The following is a 21,414-nucleotide window of genomic DNA, read 5'->3' on the forward strand; positions in this document are numbered from 1 at the left end:
CAGCATGGCTTGAGTCTGACTGAGCCGAGGCATTTAAAAATGATTTTGCTGCTTTTATTTAACCTGTTTATATTTTCACTGTGATTTGGAAAAGGCTGTGGGGACCTGCCAATCATATTTAAAGTTGTCAGCGTGAGCAGGACAGATTCTGTTATCCTCTCTCTCTCTCTCTCTCTCTATATATATATATATATAGTTTCATAGTTATTGACAGTGTGCAAACATTCTCACAACAGATTACAGAGAGACACAGTGAACTGATCATCTTTAGTTTTATAAAGCAAGCTGACAAAACACTTTATCAACACAAAAGATTAAACAAATCAAGCCCATTTATACATTTTACAATACAATTTTTCTGTACAGTGATAACTACAGAATAATCTGACAGAATACTAAAAATCTGTCTCCTTTGTCAATTTTATCTTTGCAGGAAAAGATAAAATCCTGTGACAGCCTGATGTAACCTGTCCAGTGAGTGTAATCGCTAAATGTTTTGGATTAACTTCTTAAAAACATGGAAGTCAGCTTGCAGTCAAAAACCCCCCAAAACAAAACAGGACATGTAACATTTGATATTAATTGCAACCCATTCAAACTTCATTTTAATCAATTTGTAATATAAAACCAGAAGACTCAGGTCTTGAGCGAGCTGGTTTTATTTGGAGCTGGTTCCAGGACGGGCTGCTCCAGGGTTTCCTTTAGCCTCGGGAGTTTTAATCACATTCAGCGGCTTGTGGAGGGAGGAGCTGGCCTTCTGGGTCACCTCCTGCTCAATCTTGTTCCTGATGGCAACCTCTAGACCCTTCAAGGAGCAGCAGAGGAGTTGGAGACAAGTTAAAGCGGGTCAAGCTCAGACCTGTACTCACTGTTAAATTCCTCTGATTTCCTGTCACTTGTCCTCCTCACCTTCTTCAGCTTCTGCTGCTGAACCACTTGAGCCTTCTTCGGTGCTATGATCCTCCCTTTATAACAGAAAGTGTCACAAACATCAACTTTCCTTTTTCAGATACTCTGAAGGTTTGTCCATCCGATGGAGCTCAAGCGCTTTTTGGTATACCCTGCAAAAACTACAGTCTGTATATGAAAGATGGATGTAGCCACCATGACATCACAGCAGTTAATGAATTTAGTCAATTTTGAGCTGAATGTTTGTTATCACCATCTTTTGAAATCATTTGTGACATGTGTTCACTCACGTGTCATTCAAAAGGCCGGCAAAAATACAGCATACTGTGTTTTATCTTCATTTGTAACTCTAATTGAGGTCATATTTTAAAATTTTCATTATGTATTAGTTAAGACTTTAATAAAGACACGTCAGAAAACAGTTTAAGCTTCCTCAGAAAGTTCACTTCAAGTTGCTCCTCATGGTTTACAGTTTTCCTTGATATCAAATTTAAGTCTGTAAGTTTACACTTCTCTCGCTCCCAAGTGCTGACATTTTGTCACATTTTCATAAAAAACAGGAAACTTGGGAGACTTTTTTTAACCAGATTAATTCTGATTGGATCACATCCAAACTCGTCCCGCCTTTCTGCACAAGTTCATTAGTTCTGAGTTTCTGTGACAACTAAATACTTCTTAAGACGCACATATTTCCGAGTTATGCCTTCCTGCAGCCATTATATATATATATATATATATATAAATTAATGTGATGTGCACAACTCTCTTTTTTCACTCTCCTATAACATTTTAGCCACTGTTCTATATATCAGTACTTGCACTGTGTACTATGCACCTGTGGCATTTTAACTATGCTGTTTATTTATTGTAGACTGTACTATTTCTATTCTTTATTCTGCTGCTGTAACACAATCATTTCCCTTGTGGCATCAATACCGTATCTATCTGTCACTAGCTTGCTAATTTTCCTAATTTGATGTTTCTGTTTTACTCTCGACCCCCTTATTTTTTTATTTGTACTTATTTATTTTTGTGTGCCTTTGAAAGGCTTTAGTGGGTTACTGGTTTCATTGTTGTTTAAATATTCGTGGTGGACAGACTGTCCACATGTTTGAGGTAAATAATCTGAAACGTGCTCAGCTGTTTACAGGCGGGTCACATGGTGGAGCTGCTGACCTACTAAAAATACTTCACACGTTATTGTTATTATTTTTAATCGTCGGGCTTCATAAGGGTAATAAATCAGAGCCATACCTCCTTTCTTCGGGCCTTTCTGTTTGCTCTGTTGTTGTTTTTTGGATCCTGGACGCTGAGCTTTAAACTTCTGCGAACCCTGAGCCATTTTTCCTTCCTTCCGTTTTTTCTTCTTTGCATAAAAAGGTGCTTTATAGCCTTCTTTTTGTCACTAGCGCCACCTGCTGGTTAATCAGCTTACAGCTGTTTAGTACAGCCTTGGAAATAAAGTTCAGTGCTGCATTAGAATCACACGAACACTTTCATAAACTTAAGTCTAAACCTACTTTGTCCCTTTTAAACTTAATTTACTTGATATTCAAGTATCTTCTTGCAAATAAGATAAGATAAGAATAACTTTGTTTATCCCGAGGGAAATTCTTTTGTCATATGATATGCTCAAAGCAGCAGGAGAGACAGAGGAACAGATGAATAAGATATACAGTATATACAATAAGAATAGTAGTATACAGTAATATACAGTAGGATAGTGCAAAATATAGTATCAAATAACTCTAACAAAGTAACAATATAACTATATCCTGGAGAATAAATAACTTATCAGTGCAGGTGATTCTAGAAGGTGACATAGTATTGTGCAATTGAATAAAGGGAGTAGCAGCGTATGATGGGGAGATGAAACAAATATTCAATAAGGTACTGTTGGGTGATATTGCACGGTCTGAAAAGGAACATAATAACATTGGTATTAGTCTCAGGAAAATCACCTACAGAGTGAGGAAGAGTTGTACAGTCTTATTGCCACCGGTACAAAGGATTTACTGTGGCGGTCAGTTCTGCATTTCGGGGCGATGAGTCTTTTGCTGCGTTTTGCACAGTCTGTGCTGTCCAGCTGGCAGTGACAAAGCTGTAGGGCAACTTAAACCTTGATTCAGGTGGATTTCTATGTAATAATGTGATATTTTCATTGTAACCTCTAACAATGTTTTAATTCAGCTGTTAGAAAATATGTGGCCATTTGTGCTTACCTTATTTAAGCGATTCCATGACCAACCATTTCTTCCTTTTAAATCACTCCTTAGTGGTTTTGTGTCATTAGCATTGTTATCCTTTTTAAAGGTCCAGTACTTTAGGGACAGGTGGAACCAGTCTTATTTTACACCTCTGACATCTGCTATCGCTATTCCAAGTTCAAAAGAGTCCTTGAAGCCATAAACTGTAGTGGATGCCCACTGAGCCTGGCAAGAGATTTAAAAAATAAACCTAGCACAAAAACTAAGGATATTTGTGTTTTGTTGATGATTTCTTTGTTGTGGCAGAAGGGACCAACACAACCACAGTGACTGACTTGTGACAAATGCTGGTTGAACAGCGTGTGGCTGGCTGGCCATACACTCATCCACTTATTCCATTTCAAGGTTGTGGTGGAAATGGAGCTTATCCCAGGTGACACTGTGAGGGGAAAAAAAAAGGTAGCACATACTGGACAGGTTGCCAGGCCCTCACAGCTAACACAAAGAAAAGAGAACCATAGTCTGTTCAGTCCACATCTACAGACTGTTTAGAATCACCAGTTAACTTAAACACTTGAAGGAAAACCAGAGTTTGAACATAGACGTCTTGCTGTCAGGTGGAATTGTTAACTCCTGTCCCTCTAGGACTGCCATCCCAGCAGTTTTATCCCATGTCCCCCAGTCTGCAAAATTTCACAGAACAATCTGCAGAAAAATCCTGCAGCCACTGGTGTTACTGGTGGTGGCAGGCACCACCAGTGGGTGTACACATTTGACCTGCATGGGAGGCCTGCTAACAAAAAGGCCTCAGTTTCCCAGTGAACATATGACAAAGACTAAGTATTTGGGAATGAAATGCTCTGGAGGGAGAAATCAAACCCACACATGTTCAAAACAGGAACCTTGTTGTGAGGTGATAGTAGCCCACTCATCAGCACCTATGAGGCCAAAGACTTTTTAAAAAGGTTACTTTTTATGTCATCTGTCATGTATTCCCAATTTTGCTCAAAAAATGACAAAAAGGCAAATTCTACTTGTGCATTTTTGCTGTGGTTTTACTTCTTTCCTTTATTGATGTGAAAGAGAAATCTCTTAATTTATGACTGCACTTTACAGCATTATATTCATATACGTAAATATATAAAAAAAAATAAAATAAAACCCAGTTCAGAACACTTTCCACATGTTACAAAATCAAACCCAGACCAGGTGATTATCAAGAACAACAACAACAACAACATACTTGCACTTAAAGAGGCCATCTGAACAACACTCCTTCCATGGTAAATGCAGACTGCACCAATCGCTTTATAATGCATACACATCTGCTATGATTAATCGAATCAACGTGGAAAGTACGAGACAGGCGGCGCTGGATTTTGGCACCTCATTATTATCCATGTTTTGGCCTTTTTGGAAGGAGAGGACTGCGTTATATCTTTTTAAAATACGGCATTATATTGCTGCTGCTTAAAAAGCATTAATCCATAACACAGAAATACAGTACTGTGCAAAAGTCACCCCTCATTTCTTTATATCTAGCTAAGAAATTGGAAATAACTGCACCAATTTATGAAAACATGGTAACAAATATGTAAGTATATAAGACAAAAAACACTTTCTGCTGTAGACACTTCTACAGACCGGCCTTTTCTTCTTTTGTCCACTTTCCTCAAATTTTTTAAGAACTCAGAGCACTCCATGCTGAGATATGCAACATTTTTGGCTAATAGCTATTTGGGAATCACATTGCTGGGGCAAATATACCATTTTACTATTTTATGTAGCAGCCAATGTCCCAAGAAGAACTTTGAAAGACCTTTAGAAAGCCTACAGAACTATTACTCAAGACTACTTAAAATAAAAAATAACAGGAAAATGTGGCTTATTAGACGTAAAATATAAAGAAATGAGGGAGAACTCGAGACATCTGCAAGGTATTGTAATTCAACTGCAACCTAAAATAACAGACGAGCCTGAATCTTGGCTACTTTGGCAAACTAAAAGCACCGCCACAAATTAATTGTCACTTAGCGTTCAAGATTCAAACGAGTGAAAATTTTAATCCATATTTCTTTTCATCAACCTTGTCAATCTGCTCTGCTGCAGGCCGGCGCATTAAGTGCTTGTGTTCATGCATTTCAGTGTTCGAGTCCGTGCAGGCAGACGGAGAGGTAGTGCGTATGGTTGAGGAGGCCTCCCCAGTGTGGTGCTCTAATGGCCTAGTCACTAGGAATCACGATGAAATCATGAAATAAACCAACAAACCACAGCAGAACAGTTATAATCATGACCTACAGACAAACAAAAATCTTGTACCTCTTAAACAGAAATGACAGGCGGCGCATCTAACGGGCCATAAAATTGCTACATATGTCAGGAAAATTGTCTAAAATCCCCCCCCCCCAAAAAAGCATGAAGTCTTTAACTTTACAAAACGAAATAAATTTTTTAACACTTGCGTGTGACCTACCAGCATCTTTGTGAGTTGAGGTTTGATGGGTGAGAGGTGATGATTGATGAGGAAGAAAGTGAAGAAATGAGCTTACATTACAGCATATTTTAAGATATAGACAATAGACACTGTCGTAATTATTGATGTTTTGTTTTTGTTTTGTTTTTTAAATGATGTTTTCTCAGAACCTCCCTGTGGTCCTGTAGAGTAGTGAAGTTGTGTAGTAGACAGTCAATGTGTAAGGTGGTGGTGCCTGTGGCCAGACCTCTGACATCTCTCTAATCGAGTCAGTAAATGCATTTACATGCACATTACCATGCTGGTCTAGAGCACTGCTTTTCAACCTTGATGTTAGTCATAACCTTGCGTAATTACAGTATCGCGTTTCCGCTCATTTATGCATCAGCTGAGCCATCTCAGCAGTTTCTGGCCATTTACACTGATACTGACTGACGCACGTAGGAGTACAATCACGTTTCATGTGTGTTTATATGCACATTTCACCATTATATGAGTGTGCAGGTAAATCCACTCACTCACATAAGAGTGGTGACACTGTGTGTAGGAGTGGGATAGCATTTTCTGACACAGAGCATAAAAATCAAAACGCTGTCCGTGTTTTTAGGGCGTCTTTAACAAGGTTTTGTTCTTTCTGCACGAGGCAGAAACGTTTGAAAAGGCATAAAACACGCCGCCAACAGGCAAGTCTGAGATTTCAACACGCCATCGGGCTTTGTATTTTTTAAATGAAACAAATGTTACCATTCAATTGCTAAGGCCGAGTTTCAGGTAATATACAAGGAAAACCACAAAACAGAACAGACTGTGATGCAGTGCAAGCTGTGAATTTTGAAAATCATATTTTCCTTCAGGAATTTCTGCTACTTTTCACAATCTGAAGTATGTGCAAAGGACTCCTATGCACATCTGCAGAGGAGCCATTAAGCCTGTGATTGAACAAAGACGTAGGCTAGATCTAATAAAGCCTGAAAACAGAGTGAAGAGATGGTTCAGAGGTCTGGTTTCCTCTGAGAGCACTTGAATTACAATATGCTGAAAGGTTATTAAAGGATTTTTTTTGTCTAATAACCACAAAAAAATATTACTGCCTGCCTCAGCCTTTAAGCACTCTGGCAACACGATATGAACTCTGTTGAAGGACGGAGCAAGGGGACTACTGCCTTACATCAGTAAGCTACAATCAGGCTGCACCTGTAAGGCAGCAAACAGCGTGGACCTGGTGACTTTCAGTAAATGATTAGGTGTCAGCACGCAGATAAGAGACGTCTGGGATGTTGTTACGAAGCCTCTCGCAACGAGAAATGCACCGTAAGCTCACAGGCCAGGTGGCAAAAATTCAGTGCATTCAAATCACGATACAAGACCTCAAACACAGGCTTGCATCAATCAGTCTGCCTAACGATGCTGGATTTATCAGTTAGTAATTTGGCAACTAACTTGAAGGACGGTCCAAATATTGGGTGTAAAATTTAAACTAGTATTTTGTGTGAAAATGCTTTATTTTCTGTTATAAATGCACACATATTGTTACAATGCTGGGTGTTCATAAAGGGATTTCTTAAAGGTCTTCCATGGACAGGAGCTAAAATGGCTTGTTTCAGATGGCATATGAACTGGAGGATAAATAAAATAAACAAGAACTATTTTGAACTGTGACTCATTCAAATCTACTCTACTAGAGCCCAAGAATAAAAATATGGAAAAAAGCATAATAGGTTCCCTTTAAACAACTGCTATATTGTTAGGATATTCGTTCTTTTCCTGTACAAATAGTTTCAGCACTAGACGAGTTTGGCATTTCCTACTATTATGAAATTCATTTTTCCTCTATAGTCCTGTTCTTTCATCAGGATAGAGAAAAGAAACTCAGGGGCCAGAAATGTCAAACAATAACTTCTGAGAAAAAAAAACAAAACCTTTGTGTACTTCTTGATATCAACCTGCTTTCAGTCGCTCGCGGCACAGATTTCGGCGAGTCGCGAGCATGTCTGGGAGTCGATCTTTGTAAAACATATTTCAGTTTATGAGGAGGGATTAGTCCAAGCGGTCGAAACACATTCGAAGGTGAGCGCAAAGGCAAGAAGTGGCTGAGTGTCTGACGTCCGGCCCCAAACGAAAACAACATTTATACGACTTAAATGTTACATTCTCATTGGTGGTGGCGTAAAAGTACATAACGCAGAAGATGCCCTCCATCATAAAGGAGTAGTTCATGCCCCCACAAAAAGAGACAGTCAGCTCCTGCTCACCCCCACATTAAATTTGTGACAGTCTCTCAGGTTTGTATGGCCCAACTAGTTAGTCTGAAATCTAAGACTTCACCTTTAGACTAAGTTTTGTGTCTCTGACACTTTGAAACGCCATCACGATGTCAATACTGGAGGGCTTTAAAACTGCATTGATTTGTTTTCCACACTTTAGTGGCAAAACAAACTAACAACACACAAAATAACAGAGATATTAAAAGAGTATTTTGGTATTTATTTGGCAGTTAAGAGCAGCTTGACATAAAGGCAGAGATGTGGGTGTATGACACGCAACAAAGGACTGAACACTGGAGATTTCACTCATGGTTTGGAATATAATCATTAGGCTGCTTAACCCAATGTTAAAACAAGCCATCAAGGCGGATGTGTTAGCAAAGCAGTTTGTTATGATGACACTCTGTGGTCACAGAGCAACCTAACCATTAGCTTGGAGTCAAATCAAAGCAACTATCTCTTTCCTCTACTTTCTAGCTGTGTCCGTCTGCTGCGTCACGCAGAGCAGGACGTGTGAGAGTAAAAATCCTTTTTTGTGCAGCTTTTCGTGTGTTGAGGCTGATGCAGTTAAGCGCACCATCTGGAGAGAGATTCGTTTCTAAGCAGGAAAGCTGACATCGAAAAATTATTTTAAAAGTCTTGACTGATGTGCACACAAGCCAACAACTAAACCTTAATTTTGAGGCAAACTACTCCTTTAACTCCTATTTTTTTTAATGATTCTTCCTTATAGAGAAGGGTGACAGGCAGCCCAAAGTGCTGACCAGCCTCCAAACTCCCCGGATCTAAATCTGATCGATCGGCCGCGGGATGCATCAGAAAGAGACCGATCTGGACCCGTTTCTGCAGGTGGTTTTAATGCTGTGGCTGATCAGTCTATACAAGTCTATTATGAGAGTACATGTGTGGTATGATACAGTATAACTGGGAAGAGCAAGACGCAAATAAGGAGTGAGGTATAAAAGTAGCCATGTGACGTTAAAGGCTTCAGCTGACTAGCGTGACCGATCGTTCAATTATTTTGACACACAAAATTCTTCCATATTAAGACTATGAGCTAAAAATGTGAATTTGTCTATTACAAAAAAGTTCCTACACTGAGCAAAAGAAATGAAATGTTAATATAACATTTTTAGATGGGAAGTGTATTTTTTTACATAACCGCTTATTTGGATGATAAAGCGGCGCGTTTCACGAGCAGGGGTTAGTTTCTACATATGTACACACTACCAGCAAGGATATATATATTTACAAGTAGGTAGCAGCATTTTAGAAACCACGACTTGTTTCAAATTAAAGAACCAGTCGTGCTATTTAGGCTTTCGTTTTATTCTTTAAGTTGTTAAAATGTGACTTTCGTAAGGTCGCATTTAGGTTTGTTTGCCAAATTGAATTTCTGGGTTTGAGTCCAGCTGAGCTTTTTTTTTTTTTTTATTGGTACAGAAGCCATTTGGAAAGAGAGAGAGGCTGAAAGAGACAATGACAGATGCAATGGAAAGCTTTGGAGGTGAAAGGTAAAGACAGAACAGGGATTTAAAAGAAAGGGGAGACCGCACGTGTGTGGCTACTCGACTCCCTGCAGTGAGACTCTATGTAGCTGTCTATGTGGAAAAGTGACAAACAAGATTTTTTTTTTTTTCCTGTGTGCACCACTGAATGCAACAGTGACTGTGTATTGAACAAAATTCAATTAGAAATACAACTGTGCGGTATCTGTGATGATGAGAAAGTGTCTCTTAGTGTGACGTAAACGTGCAGTGGTGCGCACGGACCAGCAGGAGGAGCCGAGTGGCTCTAGAGGGCAGTGAGGCGGCCGGTGAGCGCCGCCTGGAGCTCAGAGGGGAGGAAGACTCCCAGCTCTGTGATGATGCCCCCTGTGATGAGCTGGTGAGGGGTCACGTCGAAGGCCGGGTTCCATACTTCGATACCTGCAGGAAACGGCCGGGAATGAGGGGTCAGTCACACAACACAATTCACAGGTTATTATAATGCAAGTGCACTAACGCGTAAGCTAGCTGTACTGAACACAATATTGAGAATTAAAACCCAGTTAAACGGTCTGACACTGAGCCCAAAGTGCTCCTTGTCAGTTGTTTAAAACTTGATTTAAACAACAAGATGAAGATTGATTAAAAAAAAAAAAAACTATCATCAATATGAACAATCATGTGTCGCAATCTGTTGCTGTGATGAAAAAAGTCTCATCATATTGAAGATGTGAAGATTCCTGAGTCAAAAAGAGGCTTGAATAACTTTAAGACTCCATGTCTGAACTTAATGTGCCTTAATGTGAGTTTTCGAACACTGTCTGCACACTTTGGATTAAATTATTATCATTAAATACTGTCAAGCAAAACGGACGCCCAAAAAGCTTAAAGTTTGACGTCTTTTCCACTCGAAAAGACCCGAATCAGTCTTACTTATGTACAAAAACTATAAGTAGGTCATAATAAAACATACTCTTATTTACAGTTGCTGTTACTGCATTTTTGTCCTGGTCAGAAGCAGAATCATTTTAAAAATGTACGTTTTTGTTAGGTTTTCCGTCTTTTCCTGTTAATACAAACTGAAAGTGGGTAAGCGATGACAGAGTGGACGCTGAGTGGACTGCCCTCTTGTTTTTAAACTGAACATCATGGTTTTAAGTGAAACATCATATTTCTCAGTACACTGGATTAAAATGAAGGCTGTGCTCTATATTTACCTGTCGCCGGGGTAAATCATAGTATTGGAGCTCCACTGATGATAGCTTTCTTTCTCTAACCGTGCTACACTCAGGGTGAACATACTCAGAGTTGATTTAACTAAGTCTGATCAGCCTTTCTGGATATTCAGAGTCTCCCACAGTTAGACTCAGAGTTTGTTGAACCTGGTTCGGGTTTATTATTCCTTCAAACAGCAGCAGGACTACACCCCACACTGCTCGTTACGCATTTATTTACTGTGGTAAAGGAATGCGTAACGAGTGCAACAGTTAACTAAAGGTTAATTCATAATTATTAAAGTCTGTGGGGAAAGTTAAAGAGTGGAAAAAACGAATGTGCAAGCACACATCCTCGTCCCCGGGGGCCTGTGTACTCATTAATACAGCACAATTACTGTGATGTCACTGGGTACCTAGAGATTAAATGACTCAACTAAGCTCTCACAAACTCAACTAAAATACATTTTCAACGTTTGATCCGACAGACTCAGACTCAGGTCCATCTCACTGTGGCCTCTGCCGTTTTTCTTTTTTTTAAAAAAAGATTTATTTTTTGGCTTTTTCCCTTTATTTTACATTTTCAGCAGTAAAGAAGAGACAGGAAGGAGGGCGAGAGCGTGAGAGAGAGAGAGCCCAGGGGATGCGCAGCAAAGGGCTGCAAGTCGGACTCAAACCTGGGCTTCAGCCGTAAGGTATATGGGCACTTGAGCTCAGTAGGGCTGCTCTGGGCACCCCAAAGTGCATAGCATTAATATATTTACTGACAATCCAGGCTTTAGTTTGCCCTCACACATTTCCACTGTGTTTCTGTCCAAACACAGGCCATTTCCACACATGAACTTTGGCCAGCTTTGCACAGTTGTTCTTTCTGTAATGCAGCGCAGAGCAGTAAACAGTCTGCTTCAGATGCGTGCGGTTCAGCTGAAAGGAGCTCCCCATGTAGAGGCAGCTAGACACATGACACCCACTCGCTAGCACTGAATGCGCCGGACTGTTAGCTCCATAATTTGTTCAACAGCACATGACATCACACAGACTTTGTACTGGAGAGCTGGGAGGTTAAAAACCAGTTAAAGTCCCACCTGAATGCGTCTGACATTTGCGGTGTCACGTACACCTCTGTGGGCGGTGGTGCATGTGTGAAAATGACTCTGTTCTGTTATCTCTATCGTGCCACTGACTAATAAAGACGCATAAATGGCTTGCAAGAAAGTTCAAGAAAGAAAACCCGGCGAGAAAATAAAAAGGACGATGACAGAAGAACTTTGTGTGCACATTAGAGGCCACAGGGCGCTTCTGTGCAGGACATATGAGCTAACCGCCTCCTTCACTCTGGCACTTACGTTTCATGTGATGCCAATTTAACTCTGAGTGTGTTCGGTGCTTAAGCCTCTGGGCTGACTTTGGAACTGGGCCAAGCTCATCTCCTCTCCAACCTCGATGCTTTCCTGTCAATACTCTACCGAGCTCGCGCTTATTTAAGTGCTCTCTCTGCACAGACATCGCCTTACCTGGGGCAGCGATGGGAACCCCGTTTATAGAAGTGAGTTCTTCGGGGGGGCGCACTTCGATGATGATGTCCCTCCCGCTCTCCAGGCTCAGGTCACACGACGTGCTGGGTGCCGCCACATAGAAAGGTATCCCATGGTGCTTAGCGGCGATGGCCAGCTGGTACGTGCCGACCTTGTTGGCTGTGTCACCGTTAGCAACCACCCTGTCTGCACCCACCACCACAGCTGAGGGAGAAAACAGCAGAAAGGAAGTCTTGAGAAAAAAAAAAACGTGAGGTTTTAGTGAAGTGAAGGAGACGTGATGGGACACAAACACACACCTGTGATGTCCATCTCCCTCATGGTGAGGGCTGCCATGCTGTCTGTTATAAGCGTGGCGGGGATTCCCTCCGCTACAGCCTCGTACGCCGTCAGTCTGGACCCCTGGTTGTACGGCCTCGTCTCTGTGCAGTACACGCGCTTCAGCCTGCCCAGCGTGTGGAGGCTTCTCACCACGCCTACACACAGACTCGTATCAGTTACAGTGCTCTAAATATTTTAACAACCACCTTCTTTTCTCATTCAGAGCCAGCGCTCCAGTCTCACCCAGCGCCGTCCCGTATCCAGCTGTGGCCAGCGAGCCGGTGTTGCAGTGTGTGAGAATGGTCACCGAGTCCCTGGGGACGCCAGAAAGGATGTGCTGAGCTCCATAGTTACCGATCTTCCTGTTGTCATTGACGTCACGCTCCAGCATGTCTTCGATCCAGGCAATTACACTGCAGGAGGGGGGCCACAAGAGGTGGGAATTGAGAAGAGGATATATGTCTGCCACTGTGGGCTCAATGTGTCCATCATATCTGCAGGAGCAATACGGCTTTGTGTTTCTGTTTGTCATGACTTTGCTTTCTCCGCTTTTCTCATACACAATCTTTTTCTTCATGCTGTTCCTTCTCTTTTTCTGCCATAGCTGCGCTACATCTCCATCATTGTCTCTCACTTTCTTACATTATTCTTGTTGCACAGTCTCGATTCCTACCTTGCAGACACGCATTATCAAGTAAACACTTGCACAAATTTTTTTGGACACTGGCACACAATTCAAACCACACCAATTTTAAAGTAACATAAATCTTCCATGGTTACCTGCTAGGTCGTTCACTCCACCACTACAGTGTTACTCTTTAGCCCAACTTATTCTCAGATGAATGGACGGGTGCTTATATAGAGCTTTTCTACTGTACACCTTATACAAATATGCCTCATTCACCCAGTCACACAATCACTTTTCTATGCTTAAGTACTTTGTATCTAACATTCACACTCAGAGTGTAACTTGGGGTTACTACCTTGCCTAAGGATATGTGGCATGCAGGGATCAAACTACTATCCTTCCCATTAGTGGGTGACCTGCTCTACCTGACCAGGTCTCTGAGCTACAGTCACCCCAAGCAATGTGACTCACTGCTTTGTAATGGAAATCTAACATATTTATTTAACACGTGGGAAGGGAGCTAGTTACCTTTTTGGTTTCCTCAGTCTTTAAAAGGACACTTGGTTTGGACAGGGCTGAAGTTTTATCGGGCTGAAGGAGTGAAAAAGCAGCCAATGTCCAAAAAGACCATTTGACTCCTTGAAAGCAAATTATAACCAGCGTGCTGCACAATACCAGCTTAAAGGTCAATTAAAATACCTGTTAAAAAATTGCCTGTTTTCAACAAATTCCTTTGAGTGGATGTTAACGACTGACATGGCGTTACTTTGATCCCCGACCTAAAAACAGTGACAAAGACCCCCTGATGTTCAGCCCACTGACACGAAAGTCAGGAAAACATTCAATCACTGATAAGCATAGAGGCCAGTGACTGATGAACTGAAACGCTTGCTTCTTAACTGGAACAGTTACCATGAAATGCATGTATTGGTGCAACCGCAGTAAATATCGATTCATGCTTTGGCACCAGCATTTTCTTCTTTTAACTCTACGTAGCTTTCTGCATAAAATTTAAGTGAATCGCTGCCTTGAGGCCGGGGTTACTGTAAAGTAGATCACAAGTTGCATCATCTGCCCCTGACAGACATTATCCACCTAGACTGAACGTTTTCCGTCACCAAGAAACACCAATGTCTTTCACACGTGTTCTTTTCCACTTGTCTGAAAATAAAAACAAATCAAATTGCTGTTCAATCACTATTTAACAAGTGAACCCTGTAAAAATTATCACTTGATAATTTGGTTTTAACACTAATAAGCTGCAAAAATGTATACTATTGATGCTTTCCAATTTTCACTTCACAACTGATCCGATAGCTTCCGCAACTTCTTCAACAAGACACCTGCAGCTGGTGTTAAATGAGGAAGTGTTACAGCAGCAACTAACTCGGGAGACACCATTCAGGAGGAAAACTGAAGAGCCGAGATGATTTCATGTAACAGAACAAGTTCATACAGAGCAAACAACTGAAAAGTTGACAGTAGAGCCAGACCGATATATCGGTGTGGCTGACACTAGCTTTACTTTTTCATTTATTTTTTGTATTCTCATTTAACCCTTCTGAGGTAAAAGAGAAAACTATTTGCTAGGGCTGTGCGATATGACCAAAATCTCATATCCCGATATAAAACATCTATCGTCCCGATAACGATATAAATCACAGAAAATTCTGTGAATCTCGGGCAGCTCAACTTGTGTAAAGTGTTTCCAGCTGGGCGTCGTGTATCTGGAGTCGAGTGTTTTAACCCATGCATGAAACTACACATTTTTAGACATAAGTTGTAACGGCCGCAGTTTTCTTTGTGAGTATTTATTACACGGCGTGCTGCGGGAAAAAGCCTGTTCTAACGTTTGAGTCCAAGGTTTATTTTTTAGCACCTGACGGCTCTTTTTTTTTTTTTGCTTCTCATCCGTCAATACTCTGCATACTTTTTCACGTGATTCCGTTTATTTTGAAAATTCTCAACAGGATCTTGAGCTTTATTGTGAAAGGTTTATATGGAAAATTTAAAAAGCGGACATGCGATGGTGTTACCGTCGTTGTTGCTAACGACAACCCATAAAAACAGGCGCTTGTCCGTCTGTAGTGTGGTTATATTAAATATAAGAGAAAGAGAGAACTTTAAGAAATTAATATAGCCACTACAGTGACCATCAAAACGATGAAAAAAATATTGCCGTAAACAGTTTATTTTGCGACACCACGAAACAAACGATAGCGTAAAATGAAACGATAGACGTTTTTATATAGTCATACGATATATATCATATCGAACAGCTCTACTATTTGCGGATATGCTCGTATCGACGTTTATGACGGCCAATAAATGAAAATGTAAAAAGTAAATAACAGACAAGAAAAACGCCATTCAATCATGTTATGAGCATTGATGCTGCATAGTTTATCTACCAGAGGAAACTCTTTGATCCGAGCAGTCGAGTGTAAACGAGTAATTCATGATTTGCTGTGGCAAAAAAGATTATTGCTGAACAGCACCGATATATTAGGACTCATAAATAAGTACACATAAAAAAAGTGAAGTGTGTTTGTTAGGCATGTCTGAATTAAGAAAATCTCACCTGATGTCAGATATCGCCAAATATTAATATCAGTTGACAATTTTGCTTCTGCATTCAACAGCATAAAGTCTGTGAATCCTTTAGATAAATGAATGTTTTTAAAATGCAAATGTTTTTTATTCCTGATGAAACTTTTACAAAGCCAGCTATTCAGTTTGAACCCTTTATTCTTTACGAGATGTGCAAATCACAGAGTGAAGGCATGTGTCCACATAGCTCTGCATTTCCAGCAAGTTACCCACTACTTTATGCAAAACAAGGAAATCTGAAAATCTTTGAATCATTGTTAGGACCCAAAGACCACATGGCTTATTACCCGCCTCAAATGTTGGAAAGAAGGTAACTGGATGTCTTTAAGAGTTTTTTTGTTTTTGTTTTGTTGAAGACGTTTTAGAACTGAAGAAACGTCTTGGATAAGAGCCGTAACTTTCAGAGAGTCCCAGGTCATAAACCCCTAGTGGGGTCTGTCCTGTTTGGAGGCGTTTCTAGGAGCCGCTAACCCAATCTTGGTCACGTGAGTCATCGCATGAGCCAAGGTGAGGGAAAAATGTTTGGGTAATTACCATCACCGTGGCCGACGACTAAAACCTCTGAGATATTGCCCCACCCCGCCATTGTGTGAGTTATTGAGGTCACATAAGGCGAGGTGTGGGTGCGAGTTCAAAATACCTGGGATTTCAGGAATCCACTGTATGTCATGAGAGCCTACACAGACACATCCGAAGACGGCACTCCACCTTTTTTAGGGTTTGGCAGTGCCAATTCTCATTCTTTACGTGTCACTCTCAGCTGGAAAATGCCCCAGTGTAAGCTGGAGGTCATCATTTAATGAAAGCAGAAGACCCACAAAAATGAAAAATCTCCCCATAAAAGTTAAATGGCACCTCTAGCAGTGTCCAACTCGAACCAAGACCGACTTACTGCGAACAACATGAACCAAGCTCTCACTGTGTGCCTGTGGTTATAACAGCAGGCCACAAACCCCAAACCGGTCTGGTGGAAACTACTGAAAATCTGTAAAACTAGTCAATGTCCATCTCAAATAAAGATAACTTTAACAACTGCATGGATTATTTCTGATACCAAATGATTTCAAAACATACATATTTCCATTATGAGAAAGTTTTCAGTTAAGCTGCCATGTTGATTTGGGTTTGAAATCATAAATCAGACCACACAAAGCGTTTCTCCAATCAGGTGAACTCTTTATAAGCCTGTAGAAGATCTAGAACATCTGTCAGTCATCGACTATCTAACTGATTGTCCATCACGTGGCCAATGCCGGGGAACGGAGTAATCTCTTGCATGACATAGCACCAGTCCAAGGGAAGTACCAGAACTCATGATACGATCGTGTTATGTTGCAGACAAGAATGATATTAACACAGAACATTGATTCTGTAATACAATCCAAGCAAGATATCCAAGATACAATTAAAACAAATATCCTTAAAAAGGGAAAAAGCTGGAATGTCTTTTTTTCCATAGCATTTTTGTGCTTCTGTGTGTGGCTAACAGGGACATGGTTAACTTGTTAATCCACCTCCATAATGCAAACACCGTGATCCAAAAAAATCCAGAAGTGAGCTACCAGTGCTGGTAAGACAGAAACCCTGGGAGTTTATTTCTCACTTAAAGCATGAAGACAAAGGCCGGTGTGAGAGCCGTTTGCGTAAACAAAGAAGAATGATCTATCCAGCTGTAATTAGGGACTGAAAGTGGATTTACATCAGCTGAACAGATACTGAGAAGATTCACCTGATTATTTACATTTTTCTTTGGTTCAACCAGTTTTTTTAGTCCGTTTTTGAGTGTAAAAAAGCTCCCCTGCGTGTCCTCCACTTGTCTTTTACTCGCAAACGCACACACCGTGAAACAAAAAGTTCAGGAGATGAGACGAGCGAGAGTCTCTGCAAACGTGTTTACATTAAGTTCTAATTTAAAAATCAAACACGCAAAGTCAACAGACAAACACCGCCCGACGTTTCACTGTAGCTGCTCCTCGCATTCATTTTAAATAGCACAGAAGGTATGTGCATCTCATATGTCAGCCACATGTGGAGACTCTGACATCAAAGGGAATAATAATAACAGTGTTGCTTTAATGCATTAAGGAAGAAAACATGCTTTAAAAAATAAAATAAATTTAAAATCACTCTAACCACCAGCAACCCACGAAATCACTGCCCATTGGTCCAACACCTCAAAGAGAGGGAACTCCTTAAGAGCCCCTGCAAACCTTCAAAGAAACAATGCAGTATATACTGCTATACAGACATCATCCCCCACTCCTGTTGTGCACTTCATCCTGCTCATCTTTACCGGCACACTGCTGCGTTTTCTGACCCCAAGCCACCATCAGTAGACCAGGAAGTAATGTGAAACTATCATCAAAAATGTGGATCAGCAGCATGCATGTGAATCGCTGCTCATAACAGCAGAAATGTATCAATTACTCCACAGAGAGGTTTTTTTTAGGTAGATTAGAAGTTGAGAAACGAGCCAAAGATTTTGGTTGGGATTGATCAGTGTAAGGTGGCCTACAGGTCCCGAATTAACAGACGTGCAGGACCCGAAGAAGAATACTGTCTGTTATCTGATTAATTAAATGTGACGCCATTGATTTTACAGAATATATCAAACATAACCAACAAACCGCAAATTGTTGTCTACCTTTCTCTGAGCTGCTCAGAGTTCTTCTCCATACTCTCATTCTCTGCAAACTCCATCAGCTCGCGGGCGGCGCGGCCCATGTTGACGGCGGTGGGCCTCGCTGAGGTCAGGTGACACAGAGACTCCCTGATGAAGGTCACAGGGTCGTCACCTCCGGCGCCTGCCCGCAGCTCCACGGCCAAGCTGAGACAGCCAACGATGGCGATGGCCGGAGCCCCGCGCACCTGGAGGAGAAAAGGAAGAGGACAGTAGTCATCATCAGTTTTAAAGAGGATGATCAATGTTTTTCCAGCACAGAGCTGGAAGTGGGTGAACACAGAGCCAAAAGTTGTCACGACAGCTTTGATTAAAATGATCTCATCTCTGTTACTGGAGTCATTTCTCTCACTACCATTAGACTTTATTAACATGACATCACCCCTCTGCTTATGGCACATTCCTTCACTCTGACACACACACATACACAAAGGATCAAACAAACAGCTAGTGAGTGTGTGTGCAACTCAAAAGACAAAAGGTCTAGTGTCTTCTTGGCTCTTATAATAACAACAATAATAATGATAATAATAAACACCTTAAAAATGCTCCAGCTGTTACAGAACTTGAGCGTCTTACATGTATGTGAACACTCAGGTATTTCAGGATTTCAGGTGTGGAGACAAACTGGAGCTGGAGGTGTCACCGAGTGCAGCACAAAACCAAAAAACGCGAACAAAAAAAAAAAAACCCTGGCAAAGGTCATTAATAATTCATCAATAATCTCTCCCAAAGAAAGGAGGAGGAGGAAGAGAGGGGGGAAGGCATATTTCATGGCTGGGTGGCTCAGTGAGCGCAGACACCCAGTTTTATCGCGCTTACACATGATGTGAAAACTATAAATAACGGATGGTTTAAAGGTAGGTGAGACGATGCTGCAGGTAGGTCCAAAAACAAAAATACAGGCCGACGGCGGCGAGCACATGTATGTGTGCCTGCATGCATGCAGCGGTGAGAGCACAAAAGACCCGACACATACAAAACAAAACACAAAAAAACCCACACATGCATGACGGGAATGAATGCACATGCAGCAGGCGTGCAGGGCAGGCTGGGGGAGCGGGTGAAAGGAGAAGGTTTGGAGAAAGGGGAGAAGAAGAACCCCGTACCTTCATGGACTTGATGGCCTCGTAAGCGTCCTGCACCGAGCGGATGTCATCGTAAACGGTCTGGTGTGGCAGCAGCAGCTGGTTGAGGATCTGCAGAGACCCGGTCCGGTAGCGGATCGCTTCTAGCGTCATGACCGAGCAACGAGGCAGGATAGCGGGAAGGGGGTGAGGGGGAATAACGCGGATGGACCGGTTGCCGGCGGGTGCGCGCACACGCACTCACTCACTCACTCACTCACACTTACACACACACATATACACACACTAACACACTCACACACACTCTCGTTCTCCCTCTCTGAGCTGATCCACGCTGAAGTGACCGCGGCCTGGCTGTCGGCAGTCCCGTCGCAAAGAGGAGGAAAGTGTAGCGGGAGGATGAGGAGGTGCGGGTGGGACGGAGGAAGGAGAGGAGAAGGTGGTGTGCTGTCTGCTGTATGGGAGGATGAAAGGGAGAGGAGTGAGAGAAGGGCTGGAAACCTTCACACACACACACACACTGACAGACGAGCAGGAAGGCAGACACGGAACCACGTGTTCATCCGAGCAGGAAGCCCTCGCCTCTGTGTCCACGCCCACTAAAGTCTCGCGGGGTTGTCCAATTTCTTTAAGGCTCCCCTCTTATGCCTCTGTGCGCCATCCCTTCCCCCAACATTTTCCTCTTATGTTTTTTTCTTTCCCCCCACCTTTTGTCTCGGGAAATTTCACACTCACGCACGTTATTAGCATAACACCAAAGAACCACGAGCTTCCCCCAACAGCAGCAGACTCCTTCTGCAAAGACAAGTCTATTTTTGTCCCAAGATTTTATTGTTTCTGTCTTCTGGTGACACCTCCTCCCACCAAGCACCGCATGCTCTGTGTGCAGTAATCACTGCAAAAACCTATCCAATATGTTACCGGAGTAGATTTCAATGGGGGATCCTCTCAACGGGACTGTGGGGGCGATGCCTGTTAAACACAGTGCAGATATATATATAATCAAGATTATTATAAATGGAAAAACAAAAACCGGTTAACTGAAATAAAAATATAAACTGGACTTTTGCTTAAAAGGGAAAACCAACAAAAGTGACTTGTGAAGTTTGATTAAAAATAAGCACTGCAAAAAATATATAGGAAATATCTTGAGTCCAACATGCTCAAGTACTGAGTCACAGTATTCGTTTTTATTGTACCTGTTTCAACTTCTAAATATAACCGTAAAATATAAAAAAAAATTGCCAAAATACAAAGTACAGTTTACTTAACATAGCTAAGTTAGTGCACAGTACTTAGAATGACCTAATTTTTCTTTTTGCAACGGATTTATTTAGTATATATGCCAGTACCGTACCGTGCACTCACAATTAACACGTTGCTCTAACTTAGCTGCCTTAAGTAAATTGTACAACTAAATTACGATGAAAGCAAAAGCTGGGCTAACACGGAAAGTAATCAAATCTGTTTTATTTTTCCATTTTAAGTATTTTACAATACATTTTTGTTTCTGCTGGTTTACAGAGCAGGTTTATTCATTTATTTATTTATAATGTTTATTTTCAGCTTTGTGTTTCAGTTCTTAACTATTAGTATAATTTGGGAGGTATTTGGGAGGCGATTTAAGATGACGTTTAAAAAGTTAATAACAGTACAATCATGAATCACTATTATTATATTGTAGCAGTATATTATTAGTATTATTATTTTAAGCCCATAAGTGACTAAGACTAAACCTAAAAGATGTTTTACATGTTTTTTTTTTCAGGTTTTTGTCTGAAGTCTAGTTTTTGTTTTCAATCCAGTTACTATTTTTCCCCACACCTAGCGTTTTGTTTTAGTTAAAATTAAAATCACGTTACCAACCACAGCACAGACTCATAAATGATTAGCATTAACGAGTAAAGAGCACAGTAGACCTCAGTGTTTCATATACAAGTCTGTGACTCTCACATTATCTGAAATGAGAGTCACACAAGCGGATAACAGAGGAAAAAC

At 41.2% G+C, this 21,414-nt stretch overlaps 2 protein-coding genes across 2 annotated transcripts; both read right to left on the reverse strand.

Annotated features, from left to right (window-relative positions):
• Positions 1-255: 255 nt before the first annotated feature.
• On the reverse strand, positions 256-2,275 carry c6h19orf53 (chromosome 6 C19orf53 homolog). The gene is made up of 3 exons (XM_087842001.1): positions 2,164-2,275; positions 910-965; positions 256-805 (listed from the first exon to the last, which is right to left on the reverse strand). Exons 1-3 carry the CDS (start codon positions 2,249-2,251, stop codon positions 659-661), a joined length of 291 nt encoding a protein of 96 aa, XP_087698127.1. The 5' UTR covers positions 2,252-2,275; the 3' UTR covers positions 256-658.
• Positions 2,276-4,788: 2,513 nt separating this feature from the next.
• Positions 4,789-19,991, reverse strand: mri1 (methylthioribose-1-phosphate isomerase 1). The gene is made up of 6 exons (XM_087842002.1): positions 19,438-19,991; positions 18,293-18,516; positions 12,654-12,823; positions 12,389-12,565; positions 12,069-12,293; positions 4,789-9,781 (listed from the first exon to the last, which is right to left on the reverse strand). The coding sequence occupies exons 1-6, from the start codon at positions 19,567-19,569 to the stop codon at positions 9,648-9,650; spliced, it is 1,062 nt and encodes a 353-aa protein (XP_087698128.1). The 5' UTR covers positions 19,570-19,991; the 3' UTR covers positions 4,789-9,647.
• Between the last annotated feature and the right edge of the window lie 1,423 nt (positions 19,992-21,414).

Source organism: Neolamprologus brichardi, chromosome 6 (assembly GCF_056152115.1).
Source record: "Neolamprologus brichardi isolate AB-2024 chromosome 6, ASM5615211v1, whole genome shotgun sequence".
NCBI classification, from domain to species: domain Eukaryota; kingdom Metazoa; phylum Chordata; class Actinopteri; order Cichliformes; family Cichlidae; genus Neolamprologus; species Neolamprologus brichardi.

Excerpts from the sequence above, each read along its gene's own strand:
- c6h19orf53 (XM_087842001.1), bottom strand. The coding sequence starts at position 2,251 with ATGGCTCAGGGTTCGCAGAAGTTTAAAGCTCAGCGTCCAGGATCCAAA. Across the intron at positions 966-2,163 it reads GAAAGGCCCGAAGAAAGGAG|GGAGGATCATAGCACCGAAG; the intron begins GTATGGCTCTGA and ends TCTGTTATAAAG. Across the intron at positions 806-909 it reads AGCAGCAGAAGCTGAAGAAG|GGTCTAGAGGTTGCCATCAG; the intron begins GTGAGGAGGACA and ends TGCTCCTTGAAG.
- mri1 (XM_087842002.1), bottom strand. The coding sequence starts at position 19,569 with ATGACGCTAGAAGCGATCCGCTACCGGACCGGGTCTCTGCAGATCCTC. Across the intron at positions 18,517-19,437 it reads AGGCCATCAAGTCCATGAAG|GTGCGCGGGGCTCCGGCCAT; the intron begins GTACGGGGTTCT and ends TTTCTCCTCCAG. Across the intron at positions 12,294-12,388 it reads GAGGGAGATGGACATCACAG|CTGTGGTGGTGGGTGCAGAC; the intron begins GTGTGTGTTTGT and ends TTTCTCCCTCAG.